Source organism: Stegostoma tigrinum, chromosome 8 (assembly GCF_030684315.1).
Source record: "Stegostoma tigrinum isolate sSteTig4 chromosome 8, sSteTig4.hap1, whole genome shotgun sequence".
Classification (NCBI taxonomy): domain Eukaryota; kingdom Metazoa; phylum Chordata; class Chondrichthyes; order Orectolobiformes; family Stegostomatidae; genus Stegostoma; species Stegostoma tigrinum.
In genome coordinates, this window is record NC_081361.1 from 85,710,344 (window position 1) to 85,731,618 (window position 21,275).

At 39.4% G+C, this 21,275-nt stretch overlaps 1 protein-coding gene across 4 annotated transcripts in view; it reads right to left on the minus strand.

The window, feature by feature from the left end:
- The window catches only part of ccdc18 (coiled-coil domain containing 18), a 162,514-nt gene that overhangs the window by 17,402 nt on the left and 123,837 nt on the right, over positions 1-21,275 (minus strand). For all 4 annotated transcript variants that reach the window (XM_048539893.2, XM_048539892.2, XM_059648073.1 and 1 more), the window contains 5 exons: positions 13,541-13,640; positions 12,290-12,406; positions 7,721-7,864; positions 6,245-6,448; positions 3,264-3,401 (listed from right to left, as the gene is read on the minus strand). In XM_048539893.2, coding sequence (XP_048395850.2) covers positions 3,264-3,401; positions 6,245-6,448; positions 7,721-7,864; positions 12,290-12,406; positions 13,541-13,640 — 703 coding nt within the window. The remainder of the gene's footprint in view (positions 1-3,263; positions 3,402-6,244; positions 6,449-7,720; positions 7,865-12,289; positions 12,407-13,540; positions 13,641-21,275) is intronic.

Here is a 21,275-nt window from a genome sequence, read left to right on the forward strand (position 1 = left end):
TGTGAATTTTTCAAAGGAAAAGCAAGATTGGCTTCAGCTTTCAGCTACAATATGAAACCATATACCATATCTGCAGGAGTCCTCACAAAGCCTTGCAACAGAAAAGAGTTTCACTGATGTTCTTTGGGCAAGGAAATCTGCCATGCTTACCTGGTCTAGCCTACATGTGACTCTAGATCCAAAGCGATGTGGTTGACTCTCAACTGCCGTCTGAAATGGCCTAGCAAGTCACATTGTATCAATGGTTGTTAAGTCTCAACAAAGAAGTGAAGCCAGACCGATCTCTTGGCATCAACCTAGGCACAGAAAATGACGACGGCAAAAACAGCCCTGTTGACCCTGATGTGGAGTTGCTCGTGTTGGACTGGGGTGGACAAGCTCAGAAATCACACAACACCTGGTCATAGTCCAGCAGATTTATTTGAAAACACAAGCTTTTTGAGTCACTAACACCTGAGGAAGGACTAAGTCTCTGAATGCTTGTGTTTTCAAAAAAACCCATTGGACTACAACCTGGTGTCATGTGATTTCTGACTGTCAATCCTGGAAAGTTCTCCTGATTAACAACTACTGGAAGCTAGTGACAAAATTAGCAGAGTTGTCTATTATGGACCAGACCAAACCCTTTCAAAATATTAAGAAGATAGTCTAGAGTCTAACTTTTACATATTTTCAAGGTAAATGTAAGATGTTGCCTTCCAGATGCAATCTGAATGGCCTGACAATATTCTGCAAACATTGCCATCTCAGTGAAAGCACATCATTGCAAAAATAAGGCAGAAGCACTTGCACCCATCTTTGCCTGAAGTGTCAAGTAGATGATCCCTCTGCCTCTTTTCTGAGGTCCCTAGCTTCATAATGCCAGTCTTCAAGCAATGGGGCAGCACAGTGTCTCAGTGGTTAGCACTGCATCCTCCCAGCGCCAGGGACCTGAGTTCAATTCCAGCCTCAGTCTGTGTGGAGTTTGCACATTCTCCCCGTGTCTGCGTGGGTTTCCTCTAGGTGCTCCAGTTTCCTCCCACAGTCCAAAGATGTGCAAGCTAGGTGGATCAGCCATGCTAAGTTGCCTACAGTGTTCAGGGGTGTGTGGGTTATAGGGGGATGGGGCTGGGTGGGATGCTTCAAGGAGTGGTGTGGACTTGTTGGGCCGAGGGGCTTGTTTCGACACTGTAGGGAATCTATTCAAAAATCTAATCTAATTTGATTCACTCCACGCCATATCAAGTACAGGCTGAAGGTACTGGATGCAGCAAAGGTGTTTCAGAAGCTGGTTTTAATGTTTGGAACCATATTTACCAAATAAAGGCAGGTGACCACCCCTAAGGAGCTTATCAATTGTTTAATAAGGTAAGATGTTTTAATGAATTAGATTTAAAAGAAATCTGGCCCATGTCAACTGATGATGGTTCACTGGGATGGCAACGTTTGTGGAGCATTCTCAGGTCATTAGCTGTCAGTTCACAACTGGTTGTAGTGGACTATGGAGCTTGGATATGATCCAGTGGCTATGCCTATGGGGTTGCTCAGCTCTGAGTAGCTCATATGTTACTTCCACTGTCTTTTATGTAAGTAACCCTGTGTTGAAGCTTCACCATGTTGGCCTATTCCAGCACATTCTACAATGTTCAGGTTGGTTGGCTCACCGAGCTGGTTTGTTGTTCCAGAGACATTTTGTTACAGTGCTTGGTAACGTCTTCAGTGCAGCCTCTCATGAAGCGTCGGTGTGTTTTACCACCTGGTTTTTAAACTCTGGGGTCCAGTGCGATAGATCGCCTCACTTCTGGGTTTCCTCCGCAGTGGAATGTATACGGGGTCGAGTTCAATGTGTTTATTAACAGCATGCTTCGTGGAGTGCCGTGCTTCCAGGAATTCTCGTGCTTGTCTCTGCCTAGTCTGTCCCAGGGTCTTGGTGTTGTCCCAGTTGAAGTCGTGGTTCTCTTGTCCACATGGATTGAAATGAGTGAGTATTGGTCGTGCCTTTTTGTAGCCAGTTGGTGTTCATGCCCTCTTGTTGTTAGTTTCCTTCCTGTTTGTCTGATGTAGTGTTTCTCACAGTCTCTGCAGGGGATCTTGTAGATGACATTGGTCCTGTCCATGGCGGGAAGTGGGTCTTTAGTTCAGGTGAGCACTTGTCGTATGGTTGACATGGGCTTGTGTGTCACTCTGATGCCCAACTGTCGTAGAAGTCTTGTGGTGAGTTCTGATGTGTTCCTGATGTAGGGTAGTGTGATGAATGTGTCGGGGCGTGTAGAAACTCTCTGATGCTATTCCTGTAGGCATCTCCTGACCCAGTTCTTTGGATATACATTATCCTTAAACATTTGGAAGAGGTATTCCTCCTCCTCTTGGCATAGTTCCATGTTGCTGCAGTGTGTTGTTGCCCTTTCATGACCAATACTCACTCATCTCAATCCACATGGACAAGTAGAACCATGACTTCGACTGGGGCAACACCAAGATCCTGGGACAGGCTAAGCAGAGAGAATTCTTGGAAGCATGGCATTCCATGAAGCATGCTATTAATAAACACATTGAACTCGACCCCATATACATTCCACTTTGGAGGAAAACTAGAAGCGAGGCAATCGATTGCAATGGACCACAGAGTTTAAAAACCAGGTGGGAAAACACACTGATGTTTCATCAGAGGCTGCACTGAGCATGTTACCCAGCATGGTAACAAAACGTCTGCGGAACAACAAACCAGCTCGGCAAGCCAATCAACCTTAACACCCGCAACCCGAGCTACAGATCTATTCCAAAACCTGAGATATACTACAATGCTGCAATAAACCATGAATGATTCCCTGATGTGATGATAATGGTAGAATGCAGAATATGCCAAACCATTAGTCAGAGAGAATGCATACGTAATATAGCATGCAAAAAAAAGTTATGTAATTGGATGAATTAATTTTCCTGAGGTGCCGATCTCTTGCATACTGGCACTCCACTGGAAGAGCTCCACATTTCCAAGAGAAGATTCCTATTAGGGCTTCTTCAAAAATGTGGAGCCATGCTTGTATTCTGACAGTTCATTTCTCGTGCAGGATGTGAGCACGAGTGTATGCATTTGCAGCTGTATGTCTGTCTGCTGTGCCTCTGTTAGAAAATACATTTCAAAACATAACTGGGTCAAAATGATCTAAGGGTAGGTACACATCTTTGATTTGTTGTAAATTTAATAAGGTTACTGAATTGATAAAAGTACCATCACAGTAACAAGTTTCCACATAGTTCTCATTAAATAAACTGTATCTTACTTCTCTCTGATGAGTATTTTTCAAGTGTTTAATAAATTCTTTTAATTTCTTTGTTTCCGTCTGCATCCTGATTTCCGATTGATCCTCTCGAGCTTGAGCAGCTCCCAATTCTTCAGCAAGATGAGCAGCACGGGCTTCCTAGAGACAATACAATAAGGTATAAGTGATATAAATTCATCTTTACCAAAGAAAAACTGCTACTAAAATCAGTGAAAGAGTTGCAAGTTGTGATATTAGAGGCTCTGTATTGGTAGAAAGAAGATACTAGAATGGCAGATTGTACTTAAAGTTGGGTAAATGTCTAGGATAAGATAGGAAAGTAAATGTAGCAATTGCAGTCAAACTGACTATAATTTCAAGACCCCCTCTTTAAATATGACAGTGGTGCCACAGTACTGAAAAATTGGACAAGTCACAAGGATACCCCAGCATTACTATGCTAGTTTAACATCCGTTTATCTTAGAAAGATAAACTTGGACAAAATTAACAGTCACCTGGATAAACATCGATTAATTAAGGAAAGCCAGCATATATATTTTTTAAAAATAAATAACCTGATTGGGTTTTTGATGAGATGTTAATGAAGGTAACACAATTGATATGATGTATGTGGAGTTCCAGAAGTGCTATATAATAGGTTTGCCAACAAAGTTAAAGCCCATGGGATAAGAGAGACTCTGCAACATGCATATGAAGTAAGAGTAAAGACATTGTAAATGGTAAATGTTTTTATTTCTCAGACTGGAGGGAGGTATTCTCATGGAAATATTGCCCAGAGTATAGCTTTTCTTGATATATATTTGTGACTTAGATTTAGACTAACAGACACAATTTCAAAGTCTGTAGATATTGCAGAACTTGGAAGTGTACCTTTACAAGGAAACAAATAGATTTCAAAAGGATACAGACAGGCTGGTAAAATTTAATGTCGACAAGTGCAAAGTGGTACATTTTCTAGGAAGAATGAAACGTGATATATTAAATAAACAGTACAGGAACAGAGTCATCTACGGGTATACTTGCACAAAACTGTTGAAGGGAGAATAACTGGTTAAGAATGTGCTTAGAACCGCTTAAGAGATCCTGAACTTCGTAAATCATAGGCCACAAAGCAAAGAAATGATGATGACTTTTCAGAGAGTACTGGCCCAAATATATCTCAAGAACTGGCAATCACAACCCCATTGCCAATCTGCTCAGAGTTTTAAACTTCGTACCTAGTTCTGATCTACAGCTGGGGATTCTAGTATCAGCATAACTTATGGAGCATAGTATAAATCAACTCAGTTTTCCTTTAATACAGGAGAGTCTTTCTTTTTGCAGGGAAGTCAAACCTCTTTTACAGCAGTCAATTGCAATGTTCAGAAATTTAAATATCCACCAACATGGCCAGACACTTTTATATCTGCTGTGAAACAGCAAATGTGCAAGTGTGGGGTTGGGTGACATTTGGTTAAGAGGTTAGATCCAGGTGGCTAGGATGCCAATGTGGCAGGTGAATCTTTGGAGTGCTGAACTTAGATTGGTAACAGGTTGTAGCTTTGTGTCTATGTGCTCGTCTGTGTGCGTCCTCACGCACGTTTTAGGGGTGATGAAAGGGTTGGGTTGGGTTCTGGGCTTCAGTCAGAACGTGGGACACACAGGCACAGAGGGTCAGGGAGGGTGTAATTACGGCTGTGATCTTCTTAAACAAAAACAGAAATTGCTGGAAAAGCTCAGGTGGTCTGGCAGCATCTGTGAAGAGAAAGCAGAGTTAATGTTTTGGGTCCTGTAACCCTTCCTCAAAGATACTGCTGAGACCTGCTGAACTTTTCAAGCAACATCTGTTTTTGTTTCTGATTTACAGCATCTGCAGTTCTTTCGGTGTGATCTTCACAGTTACCCAGGAGTTAGACTAGGTTTTAAATTGACTAACTTTTCCAGGGTAACCATCAACTTTAAGGAAGCAGTACTCTCTGAATTTTCTGATGTTAAAGGGCATTTTTTAGAGGATTCAGGAGAACTACCTATTTGACTATTCCCAAGAAAAGGTGCTATTACTTCCAGTCCCCAATCAGTTTAAAGCGGAGGAGAAACTGGAGGTCAATAAGATGAAAGGTTCAGAAGTGGAAGGCTGTGGGGTGTCAGAGAGGATGACACCATTGGTTGAGTTTAGGGAACCCATGTTAAATAGTGAGCTGTGTGAGGAGTTTCTTTAAGGGTCTGGGGGAAAGAAATTAACTGAAGAAAATAACATTCAGTGAATGATCAGAAGTTTGTGAAAAACGAAATGCATTACAGCTATGTCAGTTGAGCAACAACCTTTAGTGTGGAAATTGGGATGGCTCTACATTAAATTATAGGATCCTCAGGTTTATGAATCGAGGCAGAGAGTATAAAAGCAAGGAAGTTTTGCTACATCTCTGCAAATCATTGGGGAGACCATATTTGGAGTATTGTGCTCAGTTGTGGGCACCTTATTTAAGGAAGGATATTAAAACCGCGGAGAAGGTTCAAAGGAGATTTACTTGAATGACACCAGGAATGAGGGATGTGAGGAAAAATGAGAGAAACTGGGCTTTTCTCTTTGGAGCAGAGAAGTTGAAGGAAGTGACCTCATTGAAGTGTTCAAAATTATGAACCGTTTTGACAGGGTAAAAGAGGATATCCTGTTTACACTAGTTGGTATATCAGTAACTAGGGGCAACAAGTTTGAGATTATCAGCAAGACAGCGAGGGGTGAGGTGAGCAGAAACTTCTTTACTCAGTTGTTAGGACTTGGAATATGCTGCATTGCAGAGTGGTGGTAGTGGATTCCACTTAAGATTGCAGAAAAGAGCTGGATATATATTTCAAAATTTAGAGGGCCATAGAGATAGAGCTGGAGAATGGAACTAATTGGGTAGCTCTTTCAGGACCCAGTATGGATACAAAGAGTCAAATGGCCTCCTTCTGTGTTGTAAAAGTCTACAATTCTATTTTATTCAACTGCTGCTCTTACCTTTTCTTGAGATAGTCGAATAGTTTCATCCAGCTCAACAGAGAGGCGCTCCACCTCTCTTTGTGCCTGTGCTAAGCGTTGCTGAGCCTCCCTCAGTTCCAGATGACAGCGCTGCATTTGTTCACGTGCTATCTGTACTTGTTGGCTTTCATCCAACACCTCCTTTTGCTGTTTCACAATACACTGATCCTTATTTTTCAGTATCTGGATAAACGTTAATCAAGTAAATACACAGAATGGATTATTTATGAAGTACGTCCAAGAATATCTTGAAAACATTTTTAAGTATGCTACTCTGTACATTTAAAGTAAAACTAATGGGGTGTTCTGCAATAAAACACAATAAAAGGAAGGTGCAATTACTTGTTTGGTAGTACAGAACTTGAGTATTGCTGATAAAAAAATACATTTCGATGAAAATTTTTATCTTGTACTCATTAGGCCAAATTGCAAGAACACAAATTCAAGGTAAATAGCAAAATTTATACTGTACAAAATAGTGCTATAATATGAAGAATGCACCAATCAACAACTGCCAGGCCTTGTTTACATCTTAAACCAGTGAAATCTGAGAAATGAACCAGTGAACGATCGTCACCTATTTTGTGGAACTGAACTGGACAGGACGTGTTCGCAAGTTCTTTCTGCCTGCAACTTACAACTCAAACTATTAAGATAGAGATGACTGATTTAACCTGAGGGCCACCATACCTTAGGTGAGGGAAGAGGCTGAGAAGGAAAGTCTTTCATGATTATCTCAGCCAGTGATGGGAATTGAAGCCATGCTTCGTAAAACAACTGACCAGCCATATTATTCATTAGCATTGCAATGATTCAATCTGCATTAAATTATTTTGTCTTCCCAGCAAAACTGAATGAATTAAGTGCGCTAAAGTAGAATTTGAAAATAACATGCCTTATCATTCCACATTTGATTATTCCAATATTTTCTTTACCAGTTTTCCATTCTTCATCATTCTTCTCCAATTCCAAAAACTCTAATATTTACGACCTATTGTGTACCAAATGCTTTTCCTATTACCGGTCTGCACTGCCTTGTATTGGCTTCCAGTTCCACACCACCACAAATTTAAAATTCGTGGTCTTTGCGTTTGTCCATGGTGTTAACACCAACTTCAGTAACCAAATCAAACCAGCCGTGTTTTCTCACATGTCCTACTTCTAAGGTCCTCGGTCATCTAGGTCCAGCATCTCGTGCAGTGTCTAGACACTTTTGCAGCACTACCAACAACTGTGCTTTCAGACACTTCCATCCTACCCCCTGCTTTCCTTTGCCCAAATCCTTTTCTTTTCCACCTCTGTCTATTCCTTTTAAACCACTTTTCTCTCTTCTGTAAGGGGGCTCTGTATCTGCTTTCCTCATGCTACAGAAATGTCTTGGGATGTTTTACCTAAGTTACAAGTGCTGTTATCTGTATAAATTTCTGTTACTGAAGTATTTTCAGTTATATTTACCTGCTCATACTTATCAATCTGCACATCTCTTCCTTCAACTTCACTTTTCAGCTGATTTATTTGTTGCTCCTTTTGTAGTAGCTTAAAGTCTTTTTCACGCAACTCCTCTTGTATAAGCTGTAGTTTTCCATCCAAAGTTTCCACCTATCCATACAATAGGATGTTAGAGTTGATTTAATAGTCAAGAGGCAATCTGGACATGTAATCTTCAAACAAAAGAGATTTAGAACAAAACTGGGACATATTTACTGCTCAGCTATGAAAATGAAGTCCGAAAATCTTGAACCAGAATTTGTATTTGAGTAAGAAATCAAAAAGTACTTAAGAACAAAACTTTGCTTCATCTACTAAGAATCGACATAATAGTTACCTAGAAACAGACTTTGTCATCCTTTTCTCCAACTTCTTAATCAACCAAATTGCAGCTGTTCAAGTTTACAATATTGAATAATTATCTCATGCAGGGTATGTGATGACTTTCTCCAGCAAAGGCTAAAATTCTAAACCAATCAATACTAAAGCTGTATAAAGGATCTCCTAGCATCTAAACTAACCACGCAGCATAACTATAATTTTGTAAAGCCACTTCACCATTTGATGACACATTCAGAACTTACAGTAAGGTAGTATGGAAGGTGGGAATCGAGAGATAGAGTCTTTTCTCCATTGACATATGAACCATGTATAATCTGCAAGAATTGTTGCCATTTTGCTCAAATTTCAAATAATTTAGTTGGTTACAACTTAGCGTGGAGTGATAGCAAAGAAAAAGTATTTACTTTTAGCAATGACTCCACCCACATGTAATTACGCTGCATCTGTCTTAGTTAAATACCATTTGACAAATGCAGACGCAAACACAAGAGGGGTGATTACAGTCATTTATTCCACATTGCTGTTATACTGTGAACTGTATTGGGGCACTGATCTAAGGAAAGATACACTGGCATCGGCGTCAGTCCAGATTAGGTTCCCTACACTAATACAGGTAAGGTGGGATTGTCTTATAAAGAGGGGTCAAGTAAGTTAAGTCTGTACTCTTGGAATACAGAAAAATGAGAGGACAACTTATTGAAACATACAAGATTCTTAGATTTCTTGACAGAGTAGTATCAGAAGAGCTGGTTCCCCTCGTTGGACCGTCTGGGACCACAGAACACAATCTCAGATCAAGGGGTTGCAAACTTAAAACAGAGATGAATTACAGTTTATTCTTTCAGAGGATAATGATTCTATGGGGTTCTTTATCACAATGGGCTATTGAAGCTGGTCAATAAGGATATTCAAAGCCAAGACAGGCAGAATTTTGAATCAGGAAGGGAACTAAGGGTTATGGCAAAAAGGCAGGGAAGTGAATTTGAGGATTAACAAATCAGCCACAGTTTCATTAAATGGCAGAGCAGACTAGACGGGCTGAATGGCCTACTTTGGCTCCTGTCTCTTATGGTCTTATCTCCTCACTCATCCTAATATTTCACATAAAATCTTGCATCATAGTCAGCATGGAAACAGACTCTTGGGTCCAACTTATCCATGCTGACCAGATCCTAAATCAATCTAATCCCATTTGTCAGCATTTGGCCCATATCTCTCTAAACACTTCCTATTCATTTACTCATCCAGATGCCTTTTAAATGTTGCAATTATACCAGCCTCCACCACTTCCCTCTGGTAGCTTATTCCACACATGAACCACTCTCTGCGTGAAAAAGTTACCCCTCAGGTCCCTTTAAAATCTTTCCCTTCTCATCTTAAACCTATGCCCTCTAGTTTTGGACTCTGCTACCCTGGGGAAAAGATCTTGGTTATTCACACTATCTATGCCCTTCATGATTTTATAAACCTCTATAAGATCACCCCTCAGCTTCCAATGCTCCAGAGAAAATAACCCCAGCCTATTCAGCCCTCCCTACAGCTCAAACTCTCCAACCCTGGCAACACCCTTGTAAATCTTTTCTGAACATTTGCGAATTTGGGTAGAGTACATGTGAATTAGAAGACAGGATGTTAGAATGTGTTTGTATAAAGGATTGGGGGAAATAGTGTATAGTCCCTTTGAGAGGTGATGTGCTTTATTAAACCTGAAGATTAAAAAAAGTCTGCAAGAAGCTGCAGATGCGCAGACTGTTCTGAAATTGAAACATACTCATCAATTGTGGTTAGCAACTTAGGCTTGTTTTGATGTCAAGGCAACCAGCTTAAATATCAGCCAATTAATTTAAACCAGGCCCTAGATACCAAAACCCAATTAAAATTAAATTTGATGGTGTTGACAACCTAGAAACAATCCCATTATTGTAAAATTGATAGGTCATCAAGGGTATATAGAAGAGGTTTTTAAAATTTAAAAAAAAAATCAATGTGAGAGCGAACTGCCATTGGAAGAGTAAAACTCTGGCTCTCTGATTAAGCACCATCTAAAAGGTACCATGGCACTCTAAGCTAACATTTCTGACACAAAGATTTGGTGAAAAAAGAATTCCTGATTGAAGAATAGCTAAAAAGGTGAAGGACATTCCTGAAGATGCATGCTGATTATAGTTTTGAGAGTCTAAGTTTTAATTTATTTTTCTGATTACTTTGGTTTGTATAAGTGGGACTTATATTTATTGGAACAGCGAGTCATTGGAATTTTGTTCTGTTTCAGAACAGTCTGTAGTCAAGGAAGAATTGTTCGGTTTGTTAGTAGGTCTGTTAATTTGTTCACTGTTAGAGTTACATAAATAAGTTGTTACATGTTGCTTATAAAGTGAGTAACAGGGATTTCTTTCATTTAACGTCTCCTTTATAACAGATTAGGAGGGAAAAGGCAGTTGATACCATTTTTCAAATTTCCTTTTGTAGATTGCTAGGTGAGGTGAGCTTCTCTGGGTGCTTTGGTTTTTAATTATCAGAGGGGTCTGACAACCATCCGTTCCATAAGAGAACACTTTCAAGTCTCACAACATCCTTCTTATAGATTCTTCCTCAGACACAAGCATATGGATCGTTCCCCAATACCTATGTTAAAATCTAAGGCAATAAAGGGCAAAAATTCCTATTAGCCACCATCAGTAGCTAATCTCCAAATAAATCCACAGCCATGATAAATGGCAGTGAAATTCTGTAACTCTTCCAATTTATGAATGGATGGGTAAGGACTGCAGAGTTTAGTTCTGATCTGTTGGTTGCAGAATCACTTAGTTCTATCTGTCAATCACATGCTGTTTATGTTGTGTGCCACGCAAGCAGTCCTGTTTTGCAACTTCACCAGGTTGACACCTCATTTTTAGGAATGCTTAGTTCTGTTCCTAGCATGCCCTTCTGCACTCTCCATTGTTTCAGGGTTAATCCGTGGTTTGACGATAATGGTAGAGTGGGGATATGCCAGACCATAAGGTTGCAGATTGTGTCGGAGTACAATTTTGCAGCTGCTGATGATCCATGGTCTCTCATGGATGAGGAGTCTTGACTTGCTAGATCTGTTCGAAGGCTGTCCCATTTAGCAAGGTGATAATGTCACACACGGATGGTATTCTCAATGTGAAGACAGGACTCAATCTCCTCAAGGACTATACAGTGGTCGCACTAACTGATACTGTCATGGACAGAAACTTGTGTATCGAGAGCAGATTGGTGAAGATGAGATCAAGTATGCTTTTCACTCTTGTTATGCCCTCACCACCTGCTGCAGACCCAGTCTAGCAGGTATGTCTAAAGTTCTATACAGCTACAATACAACCTTCCGATTTTTATTTTTCATGCCTAGATCAGAGAAGGCAAGCATATTGTATGCTGTCCTGACCACCTTATCCACTTGCATTGCCACTGTCAGGAAATTGTGGTCTTGTACGCTTAGATCCCTCTGTACGTTGATGCTACCAAGGGTTCTGCCATTTATTATATACTTCCCTCCTGCATTAGATCTTCCAAAATGCATCACCTCACATTTGTCTGGATTAAACTCCTCTGCCATTTCTCTACCCACATCTCCAGCCTACCTACACCCGGCTGTATCTTTGGGCTATCCTCCTCACTATCCACAGCTTCCCCTAATCTACAATGAATAACAAAACTTGAGTCACAGATCAAGATTACAGCTCCTTTTTGGGCATCTCAAAGAAAAGTGTGACATACTACAGAATTCAATGAAAAGTCTGGCAAATTTGATCTGTCTGTCCACCATCTCCAACTTCATCCTGGTGAATGTTACACACACCCAGAATAGATTCATTGTTCACTAGGCTGTCTCTTCAGATTATTTTCATTCCAAAAAGAGAAAATGAAGCACGATACTCTTGTCACTACAGAATTAACTAAAAAGGAATAACAATTAATGCAAACACAATGGGAGAAAAGACTGCATTAATTCATTTCTTTTTAACAATATGACTGCTGACAACAGAGTAATACTCCCATCACTGCTTAGAGCTGCCTCCCTTTAAGGAATGTCTTATTTTCATGTTATTCCAGCGATACAGCTAAGGCAGAGGATCCATTGTACAAATTTACTGTGCTACAATTAAAATTCAGGATTAGCTAAATTAAAAGCAAATTTAAAACTGTGATATTTAAAGGAGGAACACCAACCTGTTTAGTATGTTCCTTAACACTCAACTCAGATTTCTCCAAAGAACTTTGTAAACAGATAATTTTCTGCTCCATTTCTGTTTTGTGCTCATGAACATTCATATCCAATTGTGTGAGCTGTGGAATAAAATATATTTTCATATGGCTAACATAAAATGGCAATTCAAGTTTCAGGTATTACTTGAGCTAAGTTCTACACAGCAAAACTAAATCTGCAATTAGAACTTGAATATTGGATAAAATTTATTTTGTTGTTTTAAATAATGGGAAAAACTCTTCCTGAGAGAATTTGGATTAAATCTCTGTATGAACACAGATCATTTATCAAACTGGGATTGTTTAGTGAAGTGAGTTTCTTTACAATGCTAAGTATTTCTATTAAGGTGGTTAGATTGCTGAATTTTTCAAGAAGCTAAGCTCAAAATAATATTCAGAAGTCACATGACACAGGTTATAGTCTAACAGGCTTATTTGAAGTCAAAAGCTTTTGAAGCGTTGCTCTTTTGCCAGATGAAGTCACTTCACCTGTTGAAGGAGGAGCGCTCTAAAAGCTTGTGATTTCAAATAAACCTGTTGGACTGTACTTAATGGCGTGTGAGTTCTGACTCCGGCCGCCCCAATCCAACACTGGCATCTCCACATCATAGAATAATATTGGATTGCTAGCTTCGTGAAAATTCCAAATAATTTTGAGACAACTCAATCAGTTAAAGGACCAGTAATTCATCCAAGTCATTTAAAACAATATGCTTAATTATAATCCTTCATTTCAAAACTGATTATTCATTCCTGCTCTGCCGATAGAATTGGATCAATCTCGGTTGATTGTATGTTCATACTTCATAATAGTATGAAGAGACTTCAAATTTTTGATTTTTTAGGAAATTACTTCAACATCATTATTTTGTTTCTCATCGAGCATAGTGTCCAGTTCCTTAAAAACGCTCTCGTCAATCTTGAGGAGATGACTTAAACATCTCCAGTCACTCCTAACTACTGTCCACCTATTTATGATTTGACACAGAAATTTTTTCACTTCTGCTAAAATAATCAATGAAAACACAATAGAGAAGTAGCTGATGGTTTTCTGCAAATCAACCTAAAATTAGTTCTAATAAACCACTAAAAAACAACTCTGAATATCATGTATAGGTATGGAAAACACAAAGTAAGTATCAACCCCTGAATAAGTAAAACACAGGACAAGGTACTGATCATATACTGAAGCAAAATCAATTGTTTACAAGATACCTGAGCTGCTCTCTGTTGGAGCTCCCATTGCCTGTCCTTGAGTGCCTGGTCCATGTCAATGATTTCCGCATTTCTGTCCTGTAATTCACTTTTATACTGCCTATTGAAAAAACAAACATCAGTTAAAAAAAGTGTCCAAAATCACTATGCTTAACAGCTGTAAAGGGATGATGCAGTGACTTAATGATTATCTCATCACGAATATTTAGCGGTAAAATCCTGATAGTTTTCAATGATTCCATAGGCACACAAATCAAGCTAGATTCAATTCTGAAACGAACATGGAAAATGCTGGAGAAACTCAGTAAACCTACAACATCTGTAGAAAGAGAAACAGAGTTAACACTTTAAATCTGATATAACTCTTCTTCAGAACTCAAAACTTTCTGCGATGAAACAGATGTAACATAACTAATTGCCTGATGGTTGAAATGCCACAGTAAGACCCTTACATACAATGAAAATGAGCTGAACTGATAGCAAATTTAAAGTCTAGCTTTAGGACTAAAATGTAACACATTATGTGTTCCATCTTCATTCAGGAGATATTCTCATAAAACAGCTAGGCCTGTAAGAAAGATAGGGTTCTGGCAACAAGCTAGAAAATTTATACATCATTACTCCTGAAACTTTAATATTCTCGAGGAAGATCAACAATTTCTTGCTCTGAATCTAGTACACAATAAATAACTGCTCTAAATATTTGTCACAAGAATCACATCACAAGAAATCAAAAAAACATATCAACAATAGAAAAAGCCTTGAAATAGAAAGCAAGCATTTTCCTCTAAAAGCACAAATGCTCAAAAACATGAAGTCTATAGTAAATATTTATTACAAGATAAAAATAATTTATAACGTCTGGACAGTATTCAGTTTGTAATTTGGAGCACAGAAAATGGTCTTGGCATATTTACCACTTCAAATCGATTTTTCAAATGAAGTTTTCAATTCTTTAGATAGTTGGATGAAATTAGCTGTCTGAAAGCACAGTGCAAATTGCTGCAGGGTCAGCTGCCTTTTATACAGTTTTCTAAGGCAGTATAATTATTTTCAAGTCAGAGTTAAACATAGAAACACATTAAATAAAATCCTTCAGCACTAAACAAAAGTCATTCATAGTAGCTTGGATTCTTTTTAACCCTTACACAATAGAACAAACATGAACCCTACAGTTTCAATAACATTAAGAAGATATACATGGGTCCAAGGAGACACCAAATTGCTTCACCAATTTTCTTCAACTTGCTCATCTTTTCAGTAATCGAATCCCACAAGATTTCAGTCAGTTGCAAAAGCTTAAAACTTCCATGTGCTCTGTGCTTAACTGCATTGTGAATGGAATGCATTATATCAATACAGCTGATTATCTGCAACCTATGGTTATTTACAGCTCGTAATAGTATATAAATATTGGCCAAGCTAGCAAAGACGATGTTCCATTAATGCTTATTTTTTTTAAAAATACATTACTTTGAATCAGAAAATGAAGTTGCCATTTGGCTTGCGCCAATTGTCTAAAACAGGTGTCAGCTAGTCCCCACTACTGTTCCTTCCCAAGGGTAGTCAATCTTTCCTTTTCAAAATATAAATCAAAAGCATAAATGTAAAATGACGTCCTAATAATTAGAAACAATAATTCCTGTGCTCTGTAAGCGATATGCTGTTTAAAGTCTTTAAGCAATTCATCAGAGGGCTGCAGACATTTTACATTAATGAATGCTCGTGGAAAAAAATTCCCATGAGTTTCTAATTATACTATACACAATACACATTGCAATAAAAACTTCCATTTATCCAGTGAAGGCAAACCAAAATGTCCCTCAAGGCAAAATCCATATTAATAAGTTACTTGGAATTGAACAAAATTAGTTTATTGTGAGGAAAATCATGGTACTTTCTCCAACCCAGGATGTGTTGTGTTGGGTGACTGAGGAATTATATCAACAACTTTTAGGTTCGATTATGAATAGAAGGGTTATGCGTAAAACATATTGGAACAGTTTTAAACGAGTTCTTCATAAAATGAGTTGATTAATTTGAACAAGACATCATGTAACACAACTCTCAATTTTATGCAGAAACCACTTCTGTAAAGGTGAATACCTTTAGTTTGTAAAATCTAGAAGAAACCTAAAATCCAAAAGGAATTAAATCTCAATATTCCACTGTTTAAAACATGAATTTCACAACAGTTAAAGCGCTAGTACACAATAGCTTAAACAACCATTCTTTAACATTCAGAACCAACACAAGTTGAATATGAATTATCAAGCAAATTAAGATTATGTACTACAAATTGCATTTTAAAGGCAGATATAGGTAAGAAAAAGTCGTACGAATTGGCTCAGCAGTCGTCTCAGATTTTGGTAGACACTTTCAGTCATAGTCCTTGAAAACTCTGCATTCCTCATGAAGAATTCCACTCCTCACTGTCGAAAAGCTCATGTAATCACCAGCTGACAGCAGCAGATGACCAACAAGAGCATGGGCATGTCACATATCTACAGAATTTGCTCTATTTGGTCTGGACGGTAAACAATCAATGTTATTTTCAAGTAAAAATAACAGCTGCAGCAAACTATTCCCAGCTTCAGCATCTACAGTGTGCTTTCTTAAGCTTGCCTACTGTGCATCACAGGACTCATCGGTTGCTACCATCCAGACTGGATTGATCTAAGCCCTTTTATGTCATTAAACCAGTTTCAGCATGCCTAACAATCTTGATTTCCAAATCTCAGTTCGTTTTTGTTTCCTTTGACACGAGGAGCATGTGTTTCCTTTTCTGGTTTTGGTTAGGGGCTGCATCAAAACATACAAACTTTACACACCCACCCCACAAGAAACAATCTAATTTGGAATGTGAAATTCACCTACAAAGTAATAAGGGCTCTTCTGAAACTAGGATTCTGAAACTTGGTTAAGAAACCTTGATATCCAAAATTCTGGTTGGTTGTGTGCTGCTGTCAGCTGGGCATCAGCCTTACTTCCAGAAAAAGAGCAGTCGGAATTTTCATCAGGGATGCAGAGTTTTAAAAACTTTCTGAATGAGCGATCACCAAAATCTGAAACGATTGCTGAAAGGAAGGTAGAGGATCAAGCAATATTGAAATTCAATTTTGTCGGGAGCGCAAATTAGTGATTTTCAGCTTAGAACCTCATTTTACAGTGTATCAGATTTTCTATTGAAAAGAAGATGAGGGTTTATGGTGAGCACTTGTTAACAGGCAGTCAACTGCTGTGGGCAATCACTTCAAAGAACAGAGCTTCAGAGGCTTCAGTGTTGATATCATTCACTTGGGGGTTCCAAAAACAGCATCCAATCTTTCAGCATAACTGTGAAAGTGAATTCCAAGTAAAAGCATGTTTAAATTTTGAAGTTTTACATCCTGATTCATTAAACTGTCACTGTCCTTGTCACCAAGTCCTGATTTTCTTATAATGTGTAAACAGACCAACATTGAGAAACAGAGATAGTAGGAACTGCTGCTGGACGAACACAGCAGGCCAAGCAGCATCTTAGGAGCACAAAAGCTGATGTTTCGAGCCCAGACCCTTCATCTCTGTTTCTCAATGTTGGTCTGTTTACACATTATAAGAAAATCAGGACTTGGTGACAAGGACAGTGACAGTTTAATGAATCAGCTCCATACTTTGATATCTTGGATTCTCCAGCATCTGCAGTTCCCATTATCTCTGATAGTAGGAACTGCTGATGCTGGAGAATCTGAGATAACAAGGTGTAGAGCTGGATGAACACAGCAGGCCAAACAGCATCAGAGGGGCAGGAAAGCTGACTTTTTGGGTCTAGACCCTTCCTCAGGGATAAGCACAGAGGCGGAGGCGGCAGAAAAGGGTCGAACCATTTGAGAAACAAATGTCATTTCCTTTCGCCAAAAGAAATATTCAATTATAATCTCTTTAAAAATAACAACTGTTCCAAGAACATCCAGACACCACAATTAAGATATTCAATCTTGATATATCAAGTCAGATCATAAAGCTTTCGAATAGCACAAAAAGTTCTCATTTTACTTTTTATTTCCTCTCGTCTCACAGGAGAGAACCATCATTCACTGAGAGGGTAAATGACAAGGTGGCTATTTATTTTTTAAAAACAAGATTTTGTGTGATTCCCTGTTGATCATTAAAGCTACATGTGATTTAAATATTTCCTAGGAAACAACTTTTATTATAGTAGTACCAAACCAAAAAGTGTGCCATCTGTATTATGCAGAAAGAATAAAATTGCTTTCATGTAAGTATCACAAAAGGTAGATAGGGTAGTGAAGAAGGCACTTAGTGTACTTATCTCTAATGGACAGTGTACTAAGTGTAGGAGTTGGGACATCATGTTGGGGCTGTGCAGGACATTGGTGAAGCCACTTTAGGGAATACTGCACACAATTCTGGTCGCCGTTTTATAGGAAGGATGTTGTCAAATTTGAGAGGGTGCAGAAATGATTTACAAGAGCATTGCTGGGACTGGAGGGTTTGAGCAATAGAGAAACACTGAATAGGGTGGGGATTTTTACCCTTAAGCGTTAGAGGCTGAGGGGTAAACTTATAGAGGTTTATAAAATCATGAGGGACACTGAGAGGTTGAATAGCCAAGGTCTTTTTCTTAGAGTGGGGGAGGGGGGAGAGCTGTGTGGCAGAGTCCAAAACTGTAGAGGATGTTTTAAAATTTAAAAGGAACAGATAGGCAACTTTTTCACACAGAGGGTGGTGCATGTCTGGAATGGCCTGCTAGATGATTTAGTGGAGTGAGCACAATTACAACATTTAAAAGGCATCTGGATGGGTGTATGAGCAAGAAGGGTTTAGAAGGATATGGGCCAAATTCTGGGACTAGGGTCAGATGGGGATGTCTAGTCGGCACAGATGAGTTGGACAGAAGGGCCTGTTTCTGTGCCTATGACTTGAGAACCACAGGAGTGAAAATAGCATATCTGAGTCTGGGCCTACTATGGCACGTAATGCATCTCTGGATCCTCCAAAGCCTTTCCACATTCATATGTATTAAGTTAGGAGAAGGTAGAATAATTCTGACTTTCAAGAAACACTCAAGAAGCTCAACATCATTTAGAGCAAAACAGCCCATTGAACTTACCCCTTGCATAGTGCCTCATCTTGACTGCAGTGTGTACCAACTACACAATGCACTATGGCAACTCACGATCCTCTTTAAAAGCACCATTTAACTTCATGTCTACTATGAAGGAGGACAAGGAAGCAGGTGCACGAAAACACACCCATCTACTAGCTCCCCTTCTAGTCACACACCTTCCTGACCCTTCATCAATGTTGGGTCAAAGCAATCTATACAAAGCACCTAAGGGTGTACCCGTGCCACAAAGACTGCTGTGGTTCAAAATGGTGAGTTATTGCCATCTTCTCAAGGACAAGTAAGGGTTGCCAGTTTAGGCTAAACTAAAGAGAAATTTCTTCATTCAAGAATATGAATCTTGAAAATGTTCTACTTTGCAGTCATTAGGTATATCCAAAACTTTGACTGACACATTTTCAAACTTCAGAGAATCAAGGCACATGGGAATCGTGGAGAAATGTGTTATGGCATTAAGAATCAGCTATTATATTACTAAAAGGTGGAGTAGGCTCAACGGGTTATATGACCTGCCTGTGCACCTTTGTTACTGTTATTAAGCAAACTACTGCTACAGTGTTTGGAAGAAGTTCATAATAAAAATAATTGCGCAAGGTGATGTTAGAGGATACAAACAGTAAAGTCACCAGAGTCCCAGGGGACCAGAGTTGCTCTCTCATTAGAGAGACATAAATGGTGGGGAGTTTACATCTAAGGATCACAACATCTTAGCAAAGGGTGAGGGTGAGAAGGCAGAGCTTTCATGGTAGCCTCAGCTGGTGCAAGGAGTGAAACATGCTGTTGGCATCTCTCTGCGTCGCAAACCAGCTGTCCAGCCAACTGAACTATTAAGTCCAATAAAAACAGTCTAGGTTCATCTCAACTCCTCCAGAGGACCCCATCACCACAGTTGCCAGTCTTCAGAGAATTCACCACCTCACATGAAGTAAAGAAATGGCTGGAGGCATTAGATTTTGCAAAAGCTACAGTCCCTAAAAGCATTTGACAATCATGCTGAAGATATGTGCTCCAGAACTTTCATGCTCCTAGCGGACTTGTTCCAGTATAGCTTCAACATGCGTTTATCTGACACTGAAAAATTTCACAAATACGTCCTGTACACAAAAAGCAAGACAAATCCTAGGCCCAAAAGGTCAGCTTTGGTGCTCCTAAGATGCTGTTTGGCCTGCTGTGTTCATCCAGCCTCACACTTTGTTATCTCAGCTTCTTCTCCACTGTTTTCAGACTTGTGAGCAGATCGCTCACATTTAGCAGCTGATCTTTCCCTTGTACCTTCCCTGTAGCCATAACACTATTTTCTGCATTCTGTTCTATTATCCTGATGCATTTAAGGAAGGTGAGATTTGTCTGGTTAGCATACAAAACAATACTTTTCACTGTATTTCATTACTTGTGACAATAATCAATCAAATCAATTGCTGGCCCTCTTGACCATCAGTAAAGTGATGGATGGTGTCATTAACTGTGATATTAGGTAGCACTTGCTTAGAAATAACATGCTCACTGATGCTCAGTTCGGATCCTACCGGGGATACTCAGCTCCTGGCCTAACTTCACCAGGTTTTAACCAAGGCTGTAAAAAAATCACAGAGGTGAGAGAAAGTGACTGCTTTCATTGTCAGGGCTGCATTTGGTCGATTGTAGCATTAAAAAGGCCTAGAAAAACTGGTGTCAATGTGAATCAGAGGGAGAACTCTGCTGGTTACAGTCATACCTGGTACAAAGGAAGTTAGCTGTGATTTTTACAGGTCAGATATCTGAGCACCAGAATTTCTCTACAGGAGTTCTTCGGGATAGAGTCCTAGGCCCAAACTTCTTCAGCTGCTTCACCAATGACCTTTCCTCCATCACAATGTTACAACTGGAGATGGTTACTGATGAGTGCACAATGTTCAGCAACATTCATTACTCTTCAGGTACTGAACAAAACCTGGCATTTGGATTGGGCTGCGAAGTAGCAAATAACATCTGCGCCACACAAGTGTGAGTCAATGAACAGCTCCAAGAGAAATTCTAACCATCCCCTCTTGCCATTCAATGGCATTATGATCACTGAATATGCCACTATCAACGGCCTGGGTGTTACTACTGACCAGAAACAGAACTGGACTAACCATATGAATACTGCGTCTACAAAAGCAGTGAGATGCTAGGAATACAAACAGCAAATAACTCACTTTCTGATTCCCCAAAGTATGTCCACTATCTACAAGGCTTAAGTCAAAAGCATGATGGAACACTCCCCACTTGCCTAGATGAATGTGACTCCATTGACACTTAAGAAACTTGACACCATTCAGGACAAAAACCATCTACTTGATTAGCACCACATTCACAAATACACACTCCCCCCACCATCTAAAGTCATGCTGCTGATGCTGTACCATCTATAACATGCAATGTCGAAATTAAGCAAGGCTCCTTAGACAGCACTTTCCAAACCCATGACCACTACCATGCAGGCAAGGGCAGCAGATACATGGGAACACCAGCACCTGCAACTTTCCTGACCAAGGTGCTCATCATACTGATTTGGAAAATATATCACTGCTCCTACAATGTTGCTGTGTCAAAATCTGGGAAGTCTCTCCCTCACAGCATTGTGGA